The sequence below is a fragment of the Chiroxiphia lanceolata genome, chromosome 27 (assembly GCF_009829145.1).
Source record: "Chiroxiphia lanceolata isolate bChiLan1 chromosome 27, bChiLan1.pri, whole genome shotgun sequence".
NCBI classification, from domain to species: domain Eukaryota; kingdom Metazoa; phylum Chordata; class Aves; order Passeriformes; family Pipridae; genus Chiroxiphia; species Chiroxiphia lanceolata.
Genome location: NC_045663.1, coordinates 5838872 through 5861205, shown reverse-complemented (window position 1 = coordinate 5861205; position 22334 = coordinate 5838872). Strand labels below are relative to the sequence as shown.

The window sequence follows — 22334 nt, the reverse complement described above, 5'->3', positions numbered from 1 at the left end:
TGGGAAATCCTTATATCCTCAGTAAAAATGAAGAGTACAGACTTGTACAGACTTGTGACAGAAATGGCCTCAAGTTGCCCCAGGGGAGGTTTAGATTGGATATTGGGAAAATTTCTTCACTGAAAGGGTGCTTAGGCTTTGGAACAGGCTGCCCAGGGCAGCGGTGGAGTCATCATCAAAGGCATATGGATGTGGCACTTGGGGACATGGTTAGTGCTGACTATGGCAGTGCTGGGTTGATGGTTGGATTTGATGATTTTAGAGGGCTTTTCCAACCTTAATGATTCCATAATTCTATAATCAGAGCAGACACTTTCCTCAGAGGTCTGAACTCTGTGTTTCCATTATATTAAACACTTCTATAGAATCACAGAATATGCTGAGTTGGAAGGGACCATCAGTATCATCGAGTCCAGCTCCTGCACAGGACACCCCAACAATCTCACCCTGTGCCCGAGAGCATTGCCCAAAGTTTCAAGTTCTCCAAAGCACTCAAAAAGCCTAAGGGAGCTGAAAAACATTTCATTCATCTTTAAAAGAAAAAAAATCACCAAGAAATGGATCACTGAGAACCAGTGGAAGGCCAGGGAGTACCTGGAAGGCAGAGCAGTGGGACCATCACTAGGTGGTGCCTTCGGACTCCAGAAGGATTGCCAGAGCTTCTCGATGTAATGAAACTGGAGGTTCATTACAACATCCAAAGTCGCCTGACAACAAAGAACACAGCTCGTTAGCAGCTCTGCCAGCCCCGTGTCAACACAGTGTCAGTGCACACTTCATGTGCTGCCATTTACAGTAAATAATTTACAAGAAAAATAAAGGAAATGGCATTGTTTTGATAATCAATGTAACATAAAACAGGTCACACGGTGAAAAAAATAACATAAAGCACAATATCTGAGTTGTAATTCCTCACAAATCAAGCATTCCCTATATATTCCAGCTTTTCCTAAGAGTGGAATATGAGTGAGCACATGAATTATGTCCCACATTGATTAATAAATCAGATAATCACCAAATAATATCCCAACTAATCACCTCACAGTGTCGCCTGTAAAGAATCTGCAGAGTTTTCACGTCGTTCAAGGTGAAACCTTCTTGTAAGAGGACATTCCCTAGATCAGGGGCTGGGAACTCAGGAAAGACATGGGTCACATCTAGGGAAAAAAAAACATTGGGAAAGATGCTGAGGGTTAGGCACACTTGGAATACAGGTGAGTAGAAGGTGCTGCTGTCACTGGTGGCTTTTTCATGATCCAGTTGGGATGAAACAGAAAAAATACGACTGATAATCGATTTTTTTCCCTGATTTACGCTGTTATACTGGAAAAAAAGCAAACAATTGCAGCCCATTTATTCGGTGTGGAAAGGAAAATGCTTTCTTTCTGTGTGTAATAAAAGAAACAAGAGAACATTGTCCTCATCTGCCACACTTGCATTAGATTTTTCTCTGAAGCCTGAAAACCATCTCTCTGGTATTTTCAGAGTACAATGGGAAATATAATTGGGCAGCAGAGGTGTCAGGAGCTCACAGAGCTGGCTGGGATTTGCTGTCTCAGCTGGAGGCGATGGAGACATGTAGATCCAGGACCAGCAGGGCCAGAGAGTCTGTCCCACAAGGAGAAGGTCTGCATGGATCATCTCCAGTTGGATATGCACCGTAGCCTCTGCAAGGGAGAGAATTGCTTTTCTCCCTCTGGCAAGGCTTGGCAGAACCTCCACTCTTCCATGCAATTTGGATAAAACCAGATGGATTAAAAACACACTAAGAGGGAACCAAAAGACCTGTTGGCTGAAGGAAAAAACCCTTCTGGGGGGACAGGAGTCAGCAAATAAACTTTGCAAGCGTGACATTGCAAAAGCTCATTAGAATACATACTATATATGAAATATATAATACTGTAGATTTATTAGGATACAATTGGGTTTTCCGGGACAAGAAAAAAATCCTAGATTAGGATAATTAATCATTAAAGGAGTGTCCTCACCTATGAACTGCTGATGGTGTTGACTCTGAGCAGCCACTGACTGCTCCGGTGTGGTGTGGGGGTTGCTGCTGGACCCACTCTCTGTCATCCCATCCATCTTCTGGGCTGCTCTGTACCTAAATTCAGAGCATGGTTTAGGATTCACGCAGGCACCAGCAAACACGTACATGTTATTTACAACACAGCTGTACAGATCTGTGTATTCATCAGGTGACACTCAAGGACAACATGTGTCAAGGGCTGAGCATCTCTATCTCTGACTCAAGGGGAGGGGGAAAATGAGCAGCTCCTTTTGAAAAGCCTCCCCAAGACAGAATTGCAGGGGTTAAGAGGTTTGCCCAAGGTGACACCAAAAAACAAAAAAGAGAAGCAGAATGGAGTGGATTCCAGAGCACGCTCTGTTTTAGGAGTTGACTTTCTGCATTTTTTTGCATTTACTTTCTGTTTGGGAGCTGAAGAAATAAATTCTGCTCCTTTTTCACTCCAGCAACAACCAGAGGTGTCCATGCTTCCAGAAGGCAATTCCAAATTCCTATGCATGTTGTATTTTATCTTTAAAATTGCTCAGACACAAGACTAACCATGGCACTATTTAACTTGCACTTCTGCACAAAAACCTGCCCCCCCAAACCCAAACAAAAACCAAACTGCACTCAAACACAGCACAGCCCCCAAGTCCTTTACACTGATTTGGCACAAGAACTCCATAGCTGAGATCCTGAACCAGTCTGGCTACAGGCACGCTGGGAAAGGTGGCACTTACAGTGCTGGCAAACAGATTAGGGAGCTAAATGCCATTCCATGGAATTACAGAATAGTTTGGGTTGGAACAGGCCTTTAAAGGCCATGTAGTCCTTTAAAGGCCATCTAGTGAGCCGGCAAATCTTCAACTAGACCAGGTTGCTCAAAGCCCCATCCAACCTCACCTTGAATATTTCCAGGAATGGGGCATCTACTGGAATTGGTTTTGGACCCTCCCACTGCTCCAAGGAACATTTGGGTTTGCACTCGAGCTCATCACTCTCCCCCTTTGCCCCAAGCAAAGCCAATTCCCAGGATTTGGACTGCTGAGCTCTTTGGGAAGGCCCTGGGAGCACTTACCTTTGCTTCTGGTGGATGGGCTGCTGCCTCATGGCCATGTACTGGGCATCCTCCTGCAGACGGTTCAGCGGAGACTCCGGCTTTAGGCGGATCCCATAATAGTGATATTTGGAGTTCCCCCTGGAAGCATCAACATTGACATTGTAAGTGGCCCTGCAATTTAGGTTGTTTTGACAATATTCCCGGCTTCAGGCAGCAATTTCAGTGGCTGAAGTCATGAACTAATAAATGCCATCACCCCTTAGAAAATTTAAGCCCACGTGTGGCCAAACTCAGGGACATCCACGTTTAAACCCAGTCAGGTTTGTTCCATGGTAACTGGGAAAGAGCAGGCAAAAGTTACAATACAAAGTGTTATTAAACAGAATGACAGAGAGCCCACAGGGGACACTCTGCTATTTGATTAGGGTTTAAGGATTTGTTTTTTCCATAAAAACAAACCTCCATCTTTATCTAAGCTTGGATAAAACAAGCCTGACTGGACAGAAAACTATGATAAGAAAAATGTCTCTGTGGTGCCATAACTTTCACAGCAACAGGCTTTGATGTGGTTTTGTTCCTGGAGCTGCTCATTTTTGAAGGTTTTGGAAAAACTGGAAGGTTTCTACAAGCACAGGGGGCTGAAATTCTTTCTCCTTTGCTGCTGTGATGCTCCTTAGCAGAATGTGATTCCATCACATCAGAGAGACATGTCAGTTGAAGTTTTTCCACCAAACTGGAATTTTTCAATCCCAGTGAAATTAGAGAAATTTAAGAGAGGACTATTTGTCCCAACTTCTTTTGTTGGGGGAATCTTCCCTTTTCAAGGGCCAGTTCAATTGTTCAGTCAGTGCAAAAAAGGGTTTTACAGACACTACATGTTCAGCCCTGTCTTAAGTGATTTTAAGTGCCTGTAAATTAAATAAAAGATGCCTTTATAATCTAAAATTATAATAAATTAGAAAATAATGGTGGACAGCTCTTTCCATACTTATTTAAGTTCACTATCTCCTTCCCAACCTGCTCATTTGCAATTTTAAGTGGGTTTTTTGCTTGCTTGTTTTTTCTTTAATCCTTGATGGAATGAAAGAATTTCTCTCATCTAAGGAAATTATTTCATAGCTCTTGCACTTGACCCAATCTATAGAAATCCAAACTGCTCTTCCTACAACTGTTGCCTCCACATTCCAGCTGTGCAATGCCCTGGACATATCTGGTTTTGTTCTCCTTTAGAAGCCCAAATATCTAAGCTTGAATTTTTATTATAAAATCTTACACAATCAGAGAAACCACTTTTTCTCTAGTATATTACCTATTTTTTTATATTCTAAGCTGGGATAAAATGCACACTCAGCTGTGCAGAAGCTCTGGATGCTCCCTTGAAGGACACATCTGTGTGTGTATTTCCCATGCTATGCTTTTGTTGTAACATCCCACGGATCTTTGATGTTTTAAAAGAAAAAAATCCTCTCACAAGATTCAGCCTGATGCTTTGGGGATTTCAGAAATAAACCATTTACAACTTCGACAGCTTGTCTGCATCAAAGATTCTGTTACAAAGGATCTTTACTGGACTCAAAGGGAGAAATGGCTTCACTGAATCAGAATTTGGGTGGCAGCAACAACTGTGAGGGTGAATTACCTCCTCTTTTTCAGACAATACGGAATCACAGAATACGCTGAGCTGGAAGGGACCCACCAGGATCAACTCCTGGCCCTGCACAGACACCCCAACAATCCCACCCTGTCCCTCAGAGTGTTGTCCAAAGGCTCCTGGAGCTCTGGTAGCCTTGGGGCCGTGTCCACTGCCCTGGGGAGCCTGGTGAGTGCCCCAGTACCCTCTGGGGGAAGAACCTTTCCCTGAGATCCATCCCAACCCCCCTGGCACAGCTCCAGCTGTTCTCTCAGAAAATGAGATACTAAAGGGATGAGAAGAAGCCTCAGTTCAAATAAAGGTTATTATCCCACACGATCATGGCCGGTTGTATCTGTAGATCTCAAAATTACCTGTGCCTGCTAAATGATGCTCAGTAGGTTCTTAGAACACCTGAGAGAAGTTGCAGGAAGGCTTTTTTTCTTATTTTGATGTAGATTCCTACCAACCTGGTTCCCAGGCGCCGGGTCCTCAGCCCCATGAACACAGAGCGGATGAGTTTCCCGAAGGAAGCAGCGTTCACTGGATCCAGTTTGTGCTCCTGGCAGTGCCTCAGGTAATGGTTGTACAGGGAGCTCCTGGGAAGGCTGACACCTTCTGCTGTCTCATAGTTATCCAACAACCACTGGAGCTTTATGTATGGAAAAACAGATAATATGGAAGTCTAAAGAGGGCTGAAACGGGCTGCGTCAAGCAGAGCCTACTCTCAAACATCCAGAAAGCCCGTCAGACTTTAGGAGTTCAGGAGAACTTAATGCTGAGTTGTTAATTTATACAAATTAATTTTATACAAATTAATTTACATAACTTATAATAATTTATAAGTTATAATTGATCATTTTTTATGGTTGCAAAACCCCCAGTCCAAAGGTGACAACCCAAACAAAAGTGCTGTCACTTCTTGCATTAAACACACCCCTCCTGCCAACTCAGTGTCCACCTGGGGTTCAGCTGAATTCCTGCAGAGCCAAAATAAAGCTGTAAGAACTCGTATTTTCCAAGAAAAAAGATTTTAAGATACTGCCTAAGAGAAATAAATTTTAGAGTCATCAAATCTGCTGCAAAGTCTTTATTAATTTGAAGCTTGGCATGTCTGCCACTGCTCCCTTAAAAATAAAATAAACGGTTGCCAAAGCAACCTTAAAAATCTGAGGGGATCCATCTAGTTTGCAGAATTTACTATCTGAACTTCTGACATTTCTGTTGATTAAAATTTGCATTTAATATAAATTATTTATGCCTAGACAGTCTGAAAGGGCAGGTCTTGCTCACTGTGTCAGCACAGGAATGAAAATGCAAAAAGACAAAGCCTCCAATCTTCTTTAATTGATTAAATGACTTCAGAATCAATGAAATAAGTGTCATATTAAGGGAATTTGGGAATAAACTAGATGTACAAATGGACTAATATCTACAGTGTTGGTAAGAGTCCTTTCACTGTCCCAAGGGATGTTTGGGATTAACATTTTCCAGGCTTCCCTCTCTGCCCAGACCTCCATCCCTGCCTGTGTGGGAGGCACAGCTCCCCCAGAACCAGCTGCATTCCCACCAGATCAGTGGCAAAACACACTCAGGTTGTGGATGCCAAAATATCAGCCACACCATCTCTTTACAACTAACAGTTCCAGTAGATCTTAGAATTAAGCACAGACTTAATCTAGAAATCAGTAGGATTTGACCAGGCACATGGATTACACGTTGGCCCACGCTCAAGTCCTCTCCACTCCTACTCCAGTTTTCATCTCTTTTCTCCCATTTTTCTCTTGATGAAACTTCAGGGTCCCAATTCACCACGAGACTGGAGTTTTCTATCATTAACTCTGTGAAAATACAACCTGAGCTGTGTGATGACATCTCTGACACCTCACTCCAGTGAGTTATTTTCAGTTTCTGTGTTTCATATCCCACTTTGCTCTCACACAAAGGCTTTTCAGCACCTTGACTGAGTGTGCTGTGGGGCTCATTCACAGATCCAAATTTAAACTGCTGCTGCACAGAATGAGCTGAATCCAAAGCTGTGCAGTAAAAACTATTTCATTCAGCCTGGAGAAGGCTGAGTGAGACCTCAAAGCTCCCTCTAGTGTCTGAAGGGGCTCCAGGAGAGCTGGAGAGGAACTTTTGACAACAGCCTGGAGGAGCAAGACAAGGGGAAATGGCTTCCCACTGCCAGAGGGCAGGGTTAGATAGGAGATTGGAAAGAAATTCTTCCCTGTGAGGGTGGGGAGGCCCTGGCACAGGTTGTCCAAAGAAGCTGTGGCTGCCCCATCCCTGCAAGTGTCCAAGGCCAGGTTGGACGGAGCTTGGAGCAACCTGGGCTAGTGGAAGGTGTCCCTGCCCACAGCAGGGGGTGGAACAAGGTGATTTTTAAGGTCCCTTCCAACCCAAACCATTCTGGAATTCTGTGATTCATTAGCTGGGTTTGATTCAAACCAACCACAAGTTCCAGTGACTGGATCCACCAGTTCTGGTGGCCTTTGGAGCAGAGCAGGGGCTGCCACAGCTGGAAGAAGAAAAACCTTTGGCCATTTTCACCTCTGTCCTGCTTTTTACAGAGCTACTTGTCACCCTCCCACCTTTCCTCATCACCTGAGACACTCTTTGATCTTCCACAAAGATCATTCTGACCTCCAAACTCCAGAGTTCTAAGAGATGGTCTTTGCTAATGATCCCTAATGATCCTTTGTGCTCTCATCTGCAGAAGAGACATCCCTGAAAGCCCCAAAAGTCTTCCTGTAGTCCTGAGCCACCTCCACCCTCTCAGCTTTCTCTAACAAAAGTGGAGCCCAGTGGTTTTGGCATAAAAGATCAGCAGGAACTCAGTTTTAAGTAGCCCAAATCTGTGCTAATTTTGGCCCATCCCCTGTATTTAAAAGATTAATTATTAAGGTTCTTTGAAATTTTTAAACCATTTATTTTATTTATCCTATGGCAGATACTTAATGTGTACCAGCAATTTATTGCCTAAACCTTAAGCCTGAAAGACATATAAGTTGCACTACTATGGAAAAATTCATGTATAAGTAAAACTCCCTGATTTAAATTAACCCCGGGCATTTTTATTCTAATCCCTGATATTTCTAGAAGATTTCCTTCATCTTCCAGCTTTCTCTTCCTGCAAATGTCTTTTTATATTCCTTTAAACATTACAGAGTTTCACAATATGAATTCCCACTGTTGAATTAGAAATCTATTGTGAAAGGCACAAAAGAGCTTGAAACAGAAATCTGTCAGAAGAGAAATAATTTTCCAAACATGATTTTTGCTTTTCCTGCATAGTAACAACAAATTCAAGCACTTAAAATGAGAATACTAAAGATTCTCTCCATTTGTATCCCTTATTCTGTTTATTTTCTGAATTTTGTGTGACAATAAGGTATTCTCCAGTTTTATTTCTGTTTATGCCACGATCAGGTTCCAATAAAATCTCTCTGCAGCCATATGCTGCTGTGTTTGTTACAGGCACTGCAGGGGAACATTTAATTTTCATTTCTACTTTAACTTTATTTCTTCTGTTTGTTTTCCTTTAAAATCTTGAGCAAAAACCTCATCCTTGTTTGATCCAAGGATGGCTTGTTAAGGATGGAAGATACCATATGTGTTGTTGGCTGAGAAAATCAACACACTTTTTTTTTAAGGTCCAGGTTTGGAGAGGTTCTTATGGATATTTCTAGAAAATACAAGAAAAACCCAATGAACAACAATTTGTGGTTCATATTTCAGGTGTTTTTAGCTGAGACTATGAGCAGCAGGTTCTAAATCCAGGTTCAGTGCAGCTCAGAGTTAGGATGGAGCCATTTACCCCCAGGAAAGAATTACAATGGGGGTTTTTTGGGTTTATTTTGTGTTTTTTGGTATTTCATTCTACATTGTCCCCCTAATCCTACAAGTGCTACAGATATCCAGGAGCCATAGGGCCTCAGGTAGGTTACAGCATCCAACTACTCCAGCTTTAGGCACTCATGTATAAAAATTGTAGCAATTTTTCTCCAATTTCTTTGCATCATCTGCAAGTTCATAACTGGCAATTAAATAATCCTCTGACCTAGGGACTCTGGGTCACTCAGTTCCAGTCACACAGTGACATGATTCCATCAGAAACATCCCGTGTCTCTGAGTATCAGCATGAGCTTCACCTTCCATGCTTGAGATTTCAAGTGCTCTTAAATAACCTCTGGAAGGGTTTTTAAGCCAAATTAAGTTATCAAGTGTGGCTCCATTTCACCTTGATTTTGGTTAAAAGGCATTGTGTAAAAAATTACCTCTTGACTGAGATACCTTTAATTGTCCTGTCTTAAAAAAACAAACAGAGATTTCTGGCATGAAACATCTGCTGATGGCAGGAAATAAACCATTATCCCAAGAATGTACACATGTGCAAAATGCCAAATTTAAAATGAGGGACAGAACAGAATGAAAAACTCTGCAGCCTTAAGGCTCAAAGCAATTAAGTCACAATTAAGTGCAATTAGCATCATCTCCCCACTTCCTGTTGCTTTGGTCAAGCTGGAATTTGCTTTCAGCCTTGACAAATCAGTCACCTGCTGCTTCACTCTGGTCCTCCTGCACAAGCCTGACAATCTCATGTGTCAGGCACGTGGAATTTGGGATGGGGAATCCTCTGTCTGGTGTTCTGTTTTCTTTTTTTACCAGGAAGAAGTGGGAACTGAAACATCCCTTGTACCACAGCACATGCTGGGGAAGATGCACCGAGAGGTTCGGTGCTGCTGCTCACTGGGATGTCCCACACCCTGCACTGGGAGACAGCTCTGGGATCTCCAGTCTCCAGGTGATGGCTGCCCCATCCCTGGGAACATCCAAGGCCAGGCTGGATGGAGCTCTGAGCACCCTAGTCTAGTGAAAGGTGTCCCTGCCCATGGCAGGGTGTTGGAATGAGATGGGCTTTAAGGTCCCTTCCAACCCAAACCAGTCTGTGATTCCAGTCCAGCCTCCTACTTAGATTAGGGCTCACTTTCATGGGAGCTCAGGTCCCTCAGATGAGTTCTTAGAACCTCCCCAGGCAGAGGCTGCAGAGCCTCCCTGGGCAACCACAGAATCACAGAATATGCCAAGTTGGAAGGGACCCACAAGGATCATCCAGTCCAACCCTCAGCCCTGCACAGGCCCACCCCCAAGAGTCACACCCTGTGCCATCATCCAACTCTCCTGGAGCTCTGGCAGCCTTGGGGCTGTGCCCACTGCCCTGGGGAGCCTGGTCAGTGCCCAACCACACTCTGGGGGAAGAACCTCCCCTGAATGGCACCAAAATTCTCTGGAACCAAAGTCTGCCTGGTCTGGTTCTTCAATGTGCTGCATTTCCTACAGACACTGTGTATTATTATAATATATTATTATGTTCCCATGTGTCCACAAACATCACTCCATGCTCTGGAAAGGCAGAGCGAGGACACTGGGGGTCCATGAGACAGCAAGTTTCCTCAGCTCAGGCTCTGTGCCCTGACAGAGGGAATGCCCCACCCCAGCCCGGGGTGTCTGTCCTGGAGCAGCACCGTCAGTGGGGACAAGAGGAGAGTGAATATGTCCACACATGCTCAGGAAGCAGTTTGTTGGCTTTAAAGATTCTAAGAACACTTAAACCTCATGCCAAAGCATGAATTGTGCCCTCAGAAGAGGGACATTGAGTTCTGTACTTCTACTCTGCAAGACAAGGGTGGGGAAGGTCTGATCAGAGGCTGGATCGGGCTCCAACTCCATCCTGTGCAGCCTGTGGTCAGGTGAGATCTTTGCTTTCTTTCCTCTGCCCTTTTCCTGGATTTTTTCAAACCTCCTTCAACACCACACCATGACCCACCCATCCTGCTCTGTACTGGGAGAAACAAGAAAAATCCTGCAGAACATGATCCTTGGATGAACCTGCACAGCACTCTTGGCATGGGCAGGCGAGCATGGGATGGGAGGGATGCACAGGGATGCTCAGAACGGGAACCACCAGCCTGACCCTGCAGGTTTGTTTTTCCCCAATGACCACCAGAAACCTTCAGTGTCCACCAGCTGAAATAAGGATTGAGCTCACCCAGGAGCCCTGGCCTGGAGTTTGACATCAGCTTAGGAGAATCAGACTGGTTTAATATTCCTTTTGTTTTCTCAGGCTATTTCTCCGCAATGAAGAAGCCAAAGTTGGGGTTTTTTTTCAGGACCTAAGAATGACAACAAATCTGACCCCAAATACAAAGCCAAAGGAAATCTGTTAGAATAAAGAAGCACCACTGTGCACTGTGATTTATCAGTGCAGGACATGCTTGAGCTTAATCCAAACACAGCAAAGTCCAGGCAAGTCCAACGACTTCAACGTGACTTGAACTAAACCCTTCAAATTTCACCCAGGTATGTGCTCACTGCTCAGTGTTACTGCATGGGAGCCACAAACCAGGATACAAAGGTCCAGGAGAACAGTGCAAATTCCACACAAAGCAGGGAAATTGTTGGCACAGTGCAGAGAGGGAGGGCAAGCACATGGATTTAGCACAGCATTGTAACAGGAATGGGCTTCCTGAGGCACAGAGAGAGGGAATAAAGGCATTCACAGGAGCAGGCTTTTGGTTTCTGCTGTCTGAGGGATATTTGGTATCTGTCACCATTCACATCGAGTCATCACTGCAGATTTACAAGTGATTTTCCAGCCATTTTTCAGTTTCAGTGAATGAACTTCCTCAAATGTGTTTATCTAATTGCGAGCAATTTCCATTGCAAGGTAGACGAAATAAATAAAGTCAGAGGCAGTTAACAGACTCCAGAGCATCTCAGCAACAAACATTATCACCAGGGCACTTTTTGCAGACTCTTTTTCCTTGGGAATGGGCTGTTTTGGGCAGTACAGCTCAATTACAGGCTGCTTTGGGGGACTTGTGCTGTTGAATACACCAAAGGGCTACAAATAATTCTCCTACCAAAGCAGGGAAAAGGTTGTAAATTCTGATCATAACTTACATGGCTGTTGAGCAAACTGCTTTTGTGTGATGTAATCCCTTCACTTTTTTGTAGGTTTTCAATCGCCATTTCAAGCTAAAGAAAATGTGCACAGGAAAACAAAAAAAAAAAAAAAGGAAAAAAAAAGAAAAAGAAAGGAAATCAGACAGTTAGCAACAGCCAGGATTATTACGTCTTTATTAATATTTGAATGATTAATGCTTTATATCAACAAGCTTGTGAAAAAGAGGCAAACAGATGAGCATAGTCCGTGTGGATGAAGCTGCAGAGGCGTTACTGGGACATGCAAATGGACGCACAGCAAGAACCACCACGGGGGTGACAGAGCAAGACCAGGGGAGTTTATCTTCCACTAAAAGCATTGTCCATTTCTAAAAAAAGAAATTTTCCTTCTCCTTTCCCCTTCCTGCTGAGACCAAACTATCACCACACAGATCCACTGCACTAGGACAAAGACTTGCTGCAGAGTTTTGCCTCTTAAGGAGAACTGACAGGAATTAGTTTGGTTATTAACCTCTTAATATTTTGTCAAAAACTAAAAAAAACCCTCAATAAAACGGGTGCAAAGAGGGCTGACAGAGAGAGGGCATGAGCTGGAATGGATAAGGGCCCTCTGACACTGAGGAGAACTGCAAAGGGACTCTGCAGGAAGAAGCTGGGTTTTGATTAAATGTGCTCTTCCCCAGAAGACAGGATGGCACATCTTGATGCTACTGAACTCAGAGGAGCCAAGGTAAGGCCTTCTGGCCCCTCAAGAGCCTCCTTGTTCCCTCTGTGTGGCTCCCATTCTACCTTTATCCCAGCTGTGGCTGCTGCCTTGTGCCCCAACCCTCTCCTGGACCCTTCTAGTCTTGTCTTCTCCTTTCTGCTCCTGGTACTCCCTTGACAAACTCTGGCAAACTCCTTAGAGGCAGCTGCTGATCCCAGAGCCCCAGTGCTCCTCTTGAGGCTTTTGGCAAGTGAGGAAATAAAATAACCCCCTCAAACCTTCAAAGAAACCCACATTAAGGGACTGCCAGGAGTAGAACCTCCTGTTTCTTTCCAGTGGATGTTCTCAAACCCCTGTTATCCATGACCTGTTAGCGCAGGCAGGACAAGGTAGCACATATCAGCCAGAAGAACTATCTCTAGCATCTCTCCTCATTTAACACACATCTCCTCTGTGGGCACATGCACATGCAGATGGTCTGTCCATGGCCTCCTTCCCACATTCACAGTCTGCACTGACTCATTGCATGGGGAAGATAAAGGCTGAGATAAACCAGACATTTACAAACTCAAGCTTTGCCAGAAAGGTGGGAGAGCAGAACAAATCAGATCCAACTTCTTAAGTAACATCCAAGAACCAAAGTCAAGCTCTGTGCCATATCCAGGTCTGAACATGACACTGTCCAAGCACAGGTCCCTCGATTTCCACGCCAAAGTGCCTCCACAGTGGCACTTCTCAAGATGTTATCAGCCAATTCAACACAGGGTCAGTCTAAGCCCAGCTTTTTCATTGAGAACACTCTCACACACTGGTGTGCCAGGAGGAACCAAGGCCTGATTGCTGACACGGCCTTCAGGAAATGAGTCAGTGCTAGAGGGAGACCCCGTTTCCTTCCTCTCCTTGAGCTGGTTGAGCAACCCCTGTTATACAAGCACAAAAACACTGCCTGCTCCTTTTTGGTGAGTGTCCCATACAAACGGACACTTTGCATTTGCAGAAAAAAATATTACAGGGAAAACTCTAAATGCTCTTAAACAGCCCTGCAGGAAGGTGAGGAGCTCTGAGGACCCACTTATGGGACGTCTCAAGGATTTCCTGTCTTGCTACAGACTAATTTAGGTGAAGATTAATAGTGCTGTGTTGGCACAGACACTGAACAGGGCTGTTCCATGTGCTGTTCAGATGGAGCAGAACATCATTATTCCAGCAGATATGGAAGACAGCTTTCTTTAAATATTTGAAGATTTTTTTTTTAGTGTACATACAATCTTTACCAAAACATCCCTCAACCTCCTGAGGTAGCTCTTAGGCCATTGATAATTCTGAAGCACTCCCTTGTTCCCGGTCTCTTCTGGAAATATCTTGTCTCCTCTGGAAAGACCTGGCTTTTGAGGTCTTGGTGCCAGCTCTGCCCCAAGCCCTCAACATCCCATTCTCCACCCAACTGTAATCCCTCTCTTTCCTCATTCCTGGCTGCTGCCTGCCATGTTGCCCAGCCCTTCCTCCACTGACCATTGTGACATCCATCCCCTCTGCACTGCACCCCAAGGCCACATGCAAAGACCATCTGCAGGAGCTCTACTTTCCTTTCTCTCCACAACGCTTCTAATCCTACCCCACCACATTTTGCCAGGTCTCTTTAACACCAGCCTTTCCCATTCCCTGTTTAGGCAGGACATTGCAATGAAAAATAATGTTCCTGCCCATTGATTTCATTCAGTCCCTGCTCTCCTTAAGCCACCCACATTTATTAGAGGTATCTGGAGAAGCTGCCCCATCCCTGGGAGTGTCCAAGGCCAGGTTGGACAAGGCTTGGAGCAACCTGGGCTAGTGGAAGGTGTCCCTGCTCATGGCAGGGAGTGGAACTGGATGATCTTTAAGGTCCCTTCCAACCCAAACCCAATGATTCCATGATTATGTGGAATTCCAAGCAGTTATCGTGGTTCTGCTCTATCCCGCTCCAGCCCTAGACTGTGCTGGAAGAACTGAAAGCCACACACAGACACATCCCTGGACTGTCTGCCAGGCACTGTTCCACCTTCTTCAGCCCCTCCACAGACATTTGGTGTTAAAACACCTTCAGAAAGTTCATCCCTACATGAAACAGAGGGAATTTATCTCAGATAAAGTGACTTTCCATAAAAGTCACTTCGTAATATTTCATGTTTTTTACTGAACAGCCTTACCTCATGTGACTGCACAAAAAATCTGTTGATACATTTTCTACTTGGGCTTTTTACACCGTGCCCATCACCATGGAAAAGAAAAAAAAACCCAAACAACAAGAACCCCAAAACCCAAGGGTGATGTTGTGCAGCTTTGCAAGACGCAGTCCCACACAGGTGACAAGATCAGCAGCCACTTCCTTCCAAATAACATACTTGAGCAAAAATCAAATGGTTCAATGCTAATTTTTAACTATGAACAGTTAAAATACACACCTTCACACAATTCTCATCCAAGAACTGAACCCCAGCTAACCTGGCATCCGTAATTTTCTCTTCCAACCAAACTAAGGACTTTTCCCCTATTTCTACCTAAGGCAGAGCACATTTACTCCAGGATCAAGAGGACCTTTCAAGGCACAGTGATTCAAAAAACATGGAGTTTATATCCTAAAACTCTGTGGGAAATGAAAGTACAACTTAATAGGCCAGATTTTCCAGAGCCCTCAGTAGCAAACAGCTCCTGGGTTTTTTTCCCCTGGGTGGTGCTGCTCACACATTTTATGTTCTGGCCCACACACTGCATTACACCTACGTTTACATTTATATGCAAACATACGAACATAAGTCTAGAGAGGAAGGTGAGGAATGTCCCACAAAATGAGCTTCCACCACTCCTGGCAGGTGCTTTGGGAGATTCCCAAATCAAAGCCCTGGGAGCCTCTAACTGCAGAAAGGCTGTTTTGGGTGAATATCTACAACCCCCCACTCCTACACAGCTATACAGCTGTGCTTCCAGCACTCTGGCACTTCACTGACAGCTGGAGAGACAGGATTTTTAAAAAAGGGGAGCTTTAAAACACTTCTGTTTGATCAGTATTACCCCTAAAGTACATTTTCTGTAACATATGGCAGGGAGAGAATACACAATGGTGTAGAAGATATATATACAAAGACTTTTTGATCACTTTGCACTTGGCATGATCAGCTTGACAAAATTTATGTGCTAATTATCCACTGAGTTAATGAAGGATTTTCCAGGTATCTTCATAATTAAAAATACATTTCATTATTTTGGGTAAACCAAGCCCCATGTTCAGATGTTAGATTTGGTAGAAAACATAGAGACAAATGTGTTGAATTGGGAAGCCAAAATATTTTGCTTGTGGGGGAAAAAAAAAAAAGCAAGATCACAGAGGATTTTCTCTTATGCTGCATATTTTCAGTGATTGGGAAGTTTGACAAGTTCCTGCTTAGCAAGAGGGACATTCCAAACTCCAACTGGAAAATTATAGTATGCCAGTGTCTATTCTCTCTCTTGCACTTATGGCATGTTATAGACATTGATAATGACAGGAATTTTTATTTTCTGAAGGATTTCAGTTCCCTTGGAACAATTCCTGGCCCCCGAGCTGCAACACCTGCAGGGCTACATACCGTTGCTGGAGAGGAGCGTGAGGTGTGTGACAGGGAATGTCTAGAGTTCTCCAGCCCCCCATGAATGAGATAGGCTCCCGAGCCGGAGAGGATCTGACTTCCCCCAATGTCCATGGTGATGCCCACCATGTTGTGAGAGGGAATGGCAGGAGGAGAGGATGCCGCTGTAGTCACCTGAGCTCCTCCTCCCTGCGCTTCGAAATAGGACGCGGCGCTGCTGGGGGCGTAAATCTGAGCCTCGGTGTTGTAGGAGTAGGCGGCTCGTCTGTCAAGGAACACAAGGGTTAGGGCATGGAGAGATGGAATTCCACAGGTAATAGTTTCTGGAAGCTGGAGCACCTCTGGGAAAAAGCCTCGACTCTTGTCAGTGGGATTTGCTGCAGTGAAATGGGATCTTGTGCTGTGAAAGGGTCTGGAGGGGAAGGGGCTGAGAAGCGGCTGAGGGTACTTGGCTGGGGGAGACTCCTCAAGGTCTGCAGCTTCCTCCCAAGGGGCAGCTCTGATCTTCACTCTCTCAGACCAGGGACAGGACCCAGGGAACGGCTGGAGCTGTGCCAGGGGGGTTGGGATGGATCTCAGGGAAAGGTTCTTCCCCCAGAGTGTGCTGGGGCACTGACCAGGCTCCCCAGGGCAGTGGGCACGGCCCCAAGGCTGCCAGAGCTCCAGGAGCATTTGGACAACACCCCGAGGAACAGGGTGTTGGGGTGCCCTGTGCAGGGCCAGGAGTTGGACTGGATGGTCCTTGGGGGTCCCTTCCAACATAGGTTATTCCACGATTCTATGAAAGTCAGTCCTGACAATGTTGATCAGCCCTGGAGCCATGGTGAGGGTAGAGCGCGGAGCTCAGCAGCTCTTGTAGAGAACTGGGGTGAGGAAGGCCAAGAGCATCCCAGGGGGCAGGAGGCCCAAAATGGGGCACAGAAGACAGGAGGAGGAGGAAACTAGAGGGGTGGGGAGGCCCTGGCACAGGTTGCCCAGAGAAACTGTGGCTGCCCCATCTCTGCAAGTGTCCAAGGCCGGGCTGGATGGGGCTTGGAGCAACCTGGGATAGCGGAAGGTGTCCCTGCCCATGGCAGGAGGTGGAATGAACTGAACCTTAAGGTCCCTTCCAACCCAGTCATTTCATGATTCTATGAGACGTTTTAACACCCCCTTCTTCCTCTCTCAGCTACACCCTGGCTCCTAAAGCAGAGCCAGAAGCAAAGAAAACCTGGGCAGAGTGGAACACCAGATCAGGTTTCCCTGGAGAACAGTCCCTCCATGAGGATAACAGCTCTTCCAAGGCTGGAGTCTGGCTGAAACCACCCTCAAACACTACATAACATGTGAAACGATTGTTCCTCCTCTCCCTCCTTTTATCCTTGGGCAATGCCAGGGTGGAAAGAGCTTGGGAGGATGGAAGGGTTGGGAGCTGGGAGGGGACGCGGCTCTGCTACAGCCAAGGAGAGACTCTTACATGGTTCCATTGGTATAAACAGCTTCTCCTCCTTCCACATACTGGACCTGGGCTGGATAAACGTGTTGCACAGACTGCACCTGAAACAGGCATCAAAAAGTAATGGATTGCTTAGGAACAGCAGGAGAAACTGCAAATTTCCTTATACTACTTCAACCTTACCTTGACATTTAGGGTTTCTTTTTAAAAGAAAAAAATAAACCAACCAACCTCCCCCTCCAAAGGAATCCCAAAGGACATTTTTATTTTCAAAGGCTAAATAAAAATAGATAAATAAGTTGTTGCTCCATGAGCAGTGGAAACAACAGAGCTGAGTTTCCCCTGCACACGTGTCTGGGGCTGGTTCTGTGCTGACTAATAGGGGTGAGATCATGGTGCAGCCTTTCCTTCAGAGGGGACTGGCAGTGTCCAACTGCACCCCAGCCCCCTCTTTTTTGCTCTGGGAGGGATGTAGTTTCCCTCTGTCAAGTTTTTCTCCCCCCTGAAACTCAGCAACCAAATAAAAAATCGCTAAAAGAAAAAATCAGGAATCAGACTCAGTGTCCCCACAGAGCAGCACCACATATCCCTAGTTTCTTAGAAAACAAGGGCTGCAAAAGGCAAAGTTCAGATAAATAAAAACAATTGCATGGCTCTCTGGCACTGAACCTTTCTCTGGAGCCACGTGTAGTCAGCAAATTTATTTGTGTAATTAAAAAAAAATCCTGAACACTTCGCCTCTAAAATATCTTCACCGAGTAGGATTGCTTTTAATTTAAATTTGATTTAATAAATGCTTTAAAATGGCAGTTGAAAGCATCCATCAAATCCTCAAATGTACGAATCCATCAAATTTCCAAATGTATGAATCAATCAGTCTAAGAAAGGAGGAGAGTGATCCCAGTTTTTTGATTGCCCACAACACTCTTTAATTAAGATTTTTCTAGCAGTGGCACAGTATCAAACGTCATGTGGGATGTGGGGTCCCTATGTGGTGTCCCACTCCAGATATATTTATTTATTACCTGTTGTGGAACCTGCTGGACTCTGGGAACAGATATTTGCTGCATCTGTGCTCCTTTGGGAGCAGAGCCCGTTGCTTGGACCAAAACTCTCTGGAAAAGAAGATACAGGAACAGACACTTACTTTCAGTCCATAACACAGGTGAGTCAGGTGTTCTCTTCCAAAGTTTCATGGACAACTGCTACACCAGCTGCAGTGGCACCTCTTACTGTCCCTGTGGTCCCCACCCTCCCAGGGTAACACCAGCCTGAACTTGGGCAAGGCTGGATCCACAATTTCTGACATGGATCATCTTTAAATCTCCACAAAAGGACATAACAGCCAACAGCTGGGTGATGAGAGGAGCTCAAATGAGGTTCAGTAGCAGCTAAGCAAGAACCACTTCTCACACATCCACATTCTCCTCCTCAGGCTGCAAAGTTTCTTCTCTCACAGCTGCTAAACCTGCAGCCTCTCCAAGGTGCCACAGCCCTTCTGGTTTCTTCCAAAATCTCAGGTGATTCTGCATCTCCCTTCAGAGAGAGCTTTGTTCTGCCTTGTGATGGTCACTGTCCTCTGCCTCTGTTCTGTCATCTCCATCATTCCCCTGGCTCAGTGTGTCACCCTGCACACTCAGTTTGAGGTTGTCACATATCTCAGAGTGCTCAGCAAAACAAACAGGGGGATGTGGTAAGATGGAAAGAAATGATTCAGTGAGGCCCGTGGGAACAGAGCCAAGTGTCTGTATGGCCTTTTAAAGCTTCTCCAAGGAGATACATCCTCTGTGGCTTGAGGTTTTAGAAATACCCAGGAGAACAAAGAGCAGCACAATCCCACATGATTCCTAGAAGCCACCTTGACAATTACTGGCTGCCTTATACGTATATCTTTATGATTTTTAGCCCTCCGACACCCTCAAACATGCCTTTGTAACAACCAGAAATGCTATTCTAGCAGAATTACAAGAATATGATAATTTCCCAGATTTCCACTCCCCAGCAAGTCTGGATACACTGGAGATCCTGCAGTACAAGCTTGCAGTAAGGACACTGTTGTCAGCCACCACTCTGTCCATTTTCTCTCCAAAAGAGGCTCTAAGCAGTGCAGGACCAGGACATCATAAGCTCTTTTTGAAGTCAGGCCTTGGCAGTGCCACTTACACCAAAGTCCCAGCAAGATCCATTCCTTTCTCCTACTTTTTACCCATTCTCTGGCATTGCTTGTATCAAAGGACACATCTGTGGCACAGCTGCCCAGCTCACTCCTTGTGTCCTTCCTCACTGCCTGTCTGGTTGCTCCTACTTCCTTCCCACCAAAATAACGGATCATCCCAACCTGTAAAATGAGACCATCCTGCTCAAACAGCCTCCGCTCACACTGGAAGGTGGACCAGTGATCAATCACCCCAAAGGCTTCAGCCTCACAGCACTCATGCTGCCAGCAGTTCATTCCCAGTGGTTTCCTTGTCTTGCTGGCGAGAAGGGAAGGCTCTGGATGCTCCTCCTCTTCACCAGCCTTCCACAATCCTCTGGGTGTTCCTTAATCCACGGAGTTTCACTCAATGCGCCATGTCCTGGTGACATTTCATAATTTCACAATCCAAAGCCAATGGGTTTTCTGACCATGTCGTCACAGTCAAATTCCCACTAATGATCCCTGGGACACCTGACACTGTTGATCAGTGATATCCACATCATTGCAGTACAAACAAGGAATGTTCCCCAGGAGAAATGGAAGTTGGGAAGGCTGGGAGATGACAGCAAGGCCCCGAATCACTCGATGTGAATGTCCACGGCTCCCAGTGAATTGAATGTTCCTACTAATTCACAACTTTTAATTGTTCCTTTTCATGAGCATCCAATGGCAACCGCTTCTGCTCACTTGGGAGTTGGAGAAGGACGTAGGAAAGTTACACCCACCCATCCTCTCATCCTTCCAGCTTCCCGAGTCAGAAGCTTTTTTTGATAGTTCCCCAAAAGGCATAAAAAGGAACCAGTCTGACTTAACCCCTCCTATTTTGCACTGGGTTGTTTCCACCCATCTGTTGAAGCCACCACTTGTCTCCTATTGGACCTCCCAAGTGCACCATATTCATGTATATGAATAATTAACCCTCCCTCCTCCATTTAAAATGTCGGGATCTGCCAATCAAAGGAAGAGAGCATGGAATCATAGAATGGTTTGGGTTGGAAGGGACCTCAAAGATCATCCCATTCCACCCTCTGCCATGAGCAGGGAAACCTTCCACTAGCCCAGGTTGCTCCAAGCTCTGTCCAACCTGGCCTTGGACACTTGCAGAGATGGGGCAGCCACAGCTGCTCTTGGAAACCTGTGCCAGGGCCTCCCCACCCTCACAGGGAAGAACTTTCCAATCTCCCAACTATCCCTGCCCTCTGGCAGTGAGAAGCTGTTCCCCCTTGTCTTGTCCCTCCATCCCTTGTCCTAAGTCCCTCTCCAGCTCTCCTGGAGCCCCTTTAGGCCCTGGAAGGGGCTCTAAGGTCTCCCTGAAGCCTTCCCCAGGTGAACACCCCAGCTCTCCCAGCCTGGCTCCATGGCAGAGGTGTTCCAGACCTTGGACCATCTCCATGGCCTCTCTGGACCCACTCCCACATCTTTCTTCTGCTGAGGGCCCCAGAGCTGGACACAGCAATGCAGGTGGGGTCTCATGAAGGCAGAGTAGAAGGGGAGAATCCCCTCCCTGACCTCTGGCCACTCCTCTGTGGATGCAAACATCTCTTTGGATGCAGGATGTGGCTCCTCCCCCCTCTCCCTGCATTAGCTCTCCCCTCACCCCTTCTGCGTGACCTCAGCGCTTCACTTGCAGTGATGCCTTTAAGGGCTGTTCCATCTTCTCCTGCTTTTATTGACACACCAAACAACAACAACCGGATATTAATCTGAAGCAAACACAGAGCTGGCATGAAAGTAACTTCCTTGGGCAGCTAAATTAAAACCTAACCCCCACATTTCAAAGCTTGCAGATTGATCGGTAGGGCTAAAACACATGAGGTATTGACGGCCTTTATCAACACAAACTCCAGCAACAGGTTTGCTCAATGAGCTGATTAAAAATCCTCTCTCCACCATAAAAATCCCTGGATTAAAATACATCAGCCAGCAAAACAGGGCCCTTCTCCATGGAAACAGCATTCCCAGCTGAGGATACCTTACCTGCTGAGAAGCTGGCACTGGCTGCACCACTGGAGCCTGGGCTGAGGCCGAAGGGTGAAGCGCCACGGAAGCTGCTGAGTCTGATCCACCCTCTGAACTCTGCATGCTCACTGCTGGGAGAGCACAGGGACATCAGGCAAGCAAGGAGAGCACGGCCCCACACCAGCGACTGCCCCAAGGGGCAAAATCCCAGTGGAAGATCCAGGGGAAGCACTGGGAAGGAAGGAAGGAAGGAAGGCAGCTGCCATCCTACACGCAGGCCTCTCTTTAGGCTTGGAGCTAATTTTAATGCAGTATTATATTAAGAAAAAAAGAAAGTTGCACAATTTTTGTTTCACAGAAAGGAGAGGGAAGGAACAGAAAATGCATTTCTATATATAACTGAAAAGTGGCACTGGAAAATTATTGTGTCATGGTGAGGATCACACAAGATCTGGGGGAGTAAGAGCTTATTTTAAAAATAATTTGTTCTCCCCCCATCTTATCACATTTAACTACTGCAAAAAACATTTTAATCCAATCTAAATCCATGCCTGGAGCTTAGCAAAGGCTTTCTTTGGGAATTGGGGTGGTCAGCTTGGGTTTATAATCACAATGAGCGATCAAACATGACGAGCAGAAAAACAAGGATTCACTATCATTTTAAACCTCCAAAGAAACATCACCACTCTCCACCCTCACCCTAAAATCCCACCAGCCTCATAAGGTCCCAAAAAGCCACATCATCTCCCTCCACTCCCACAACAC

At 45.6% G+C, this 22334-nt stretch overlaps 1 protein-coding gene across 8 annotated transcripts in view; it reads right to left on the bottom strand.

Moving 5' to 3' along the window:
- RFX2 (regulatory factor X2) overlaps positions 1–22334 on the bottom strand; it is a 64002-nt gene that overhangs the window by 8834 nt on the left and 32834 nt on the right. For 3 of the 8 annotated variants that reach the window (XM_032711717.1, XM_032711721.1, XM_032711720.1), the window contains exons 2-11: positions 21588–21700; positions 18439–18528; positions 17435–17514; positions 15979–16243; positions 11668–11742; positions 5172–5353; positions 3090–3209; positions 1989–2104; positions 1039–1157; positions 595–707 (exon numbers count right to left, since the gene is read on the bottom strand). In XM_032711717.1, coding sequence (XP_032567608.1) covers positions 595–707; positions 1039–1157; positions 1989–2104; positions 3090–3209; positions 5172–5353; positions 11668–11742; positions 15979–16243; positions 17435–17514; positions 18439–18528; positions 21588–21692 — 1265 coding nt within the window. In that variant the 5' untranslated portion in view covers positions 21693–21700. Of the gene's footprint in view, positions 1–594; positions 708–1038; positions 1158–1988; positions 2105–3089; positions 3210–5171; positions 5354–11667; positions 11743–15978; positions 16244–17434; positions 17515–18438; positions 18529–21587; positions 21701–22334 lie in introns of those variants that run through there. The other 5 variants (XM_032711724.1, XM_032711719.1, XM_032711718.1 and 2 more) reach the window with 5 other exon arrangements.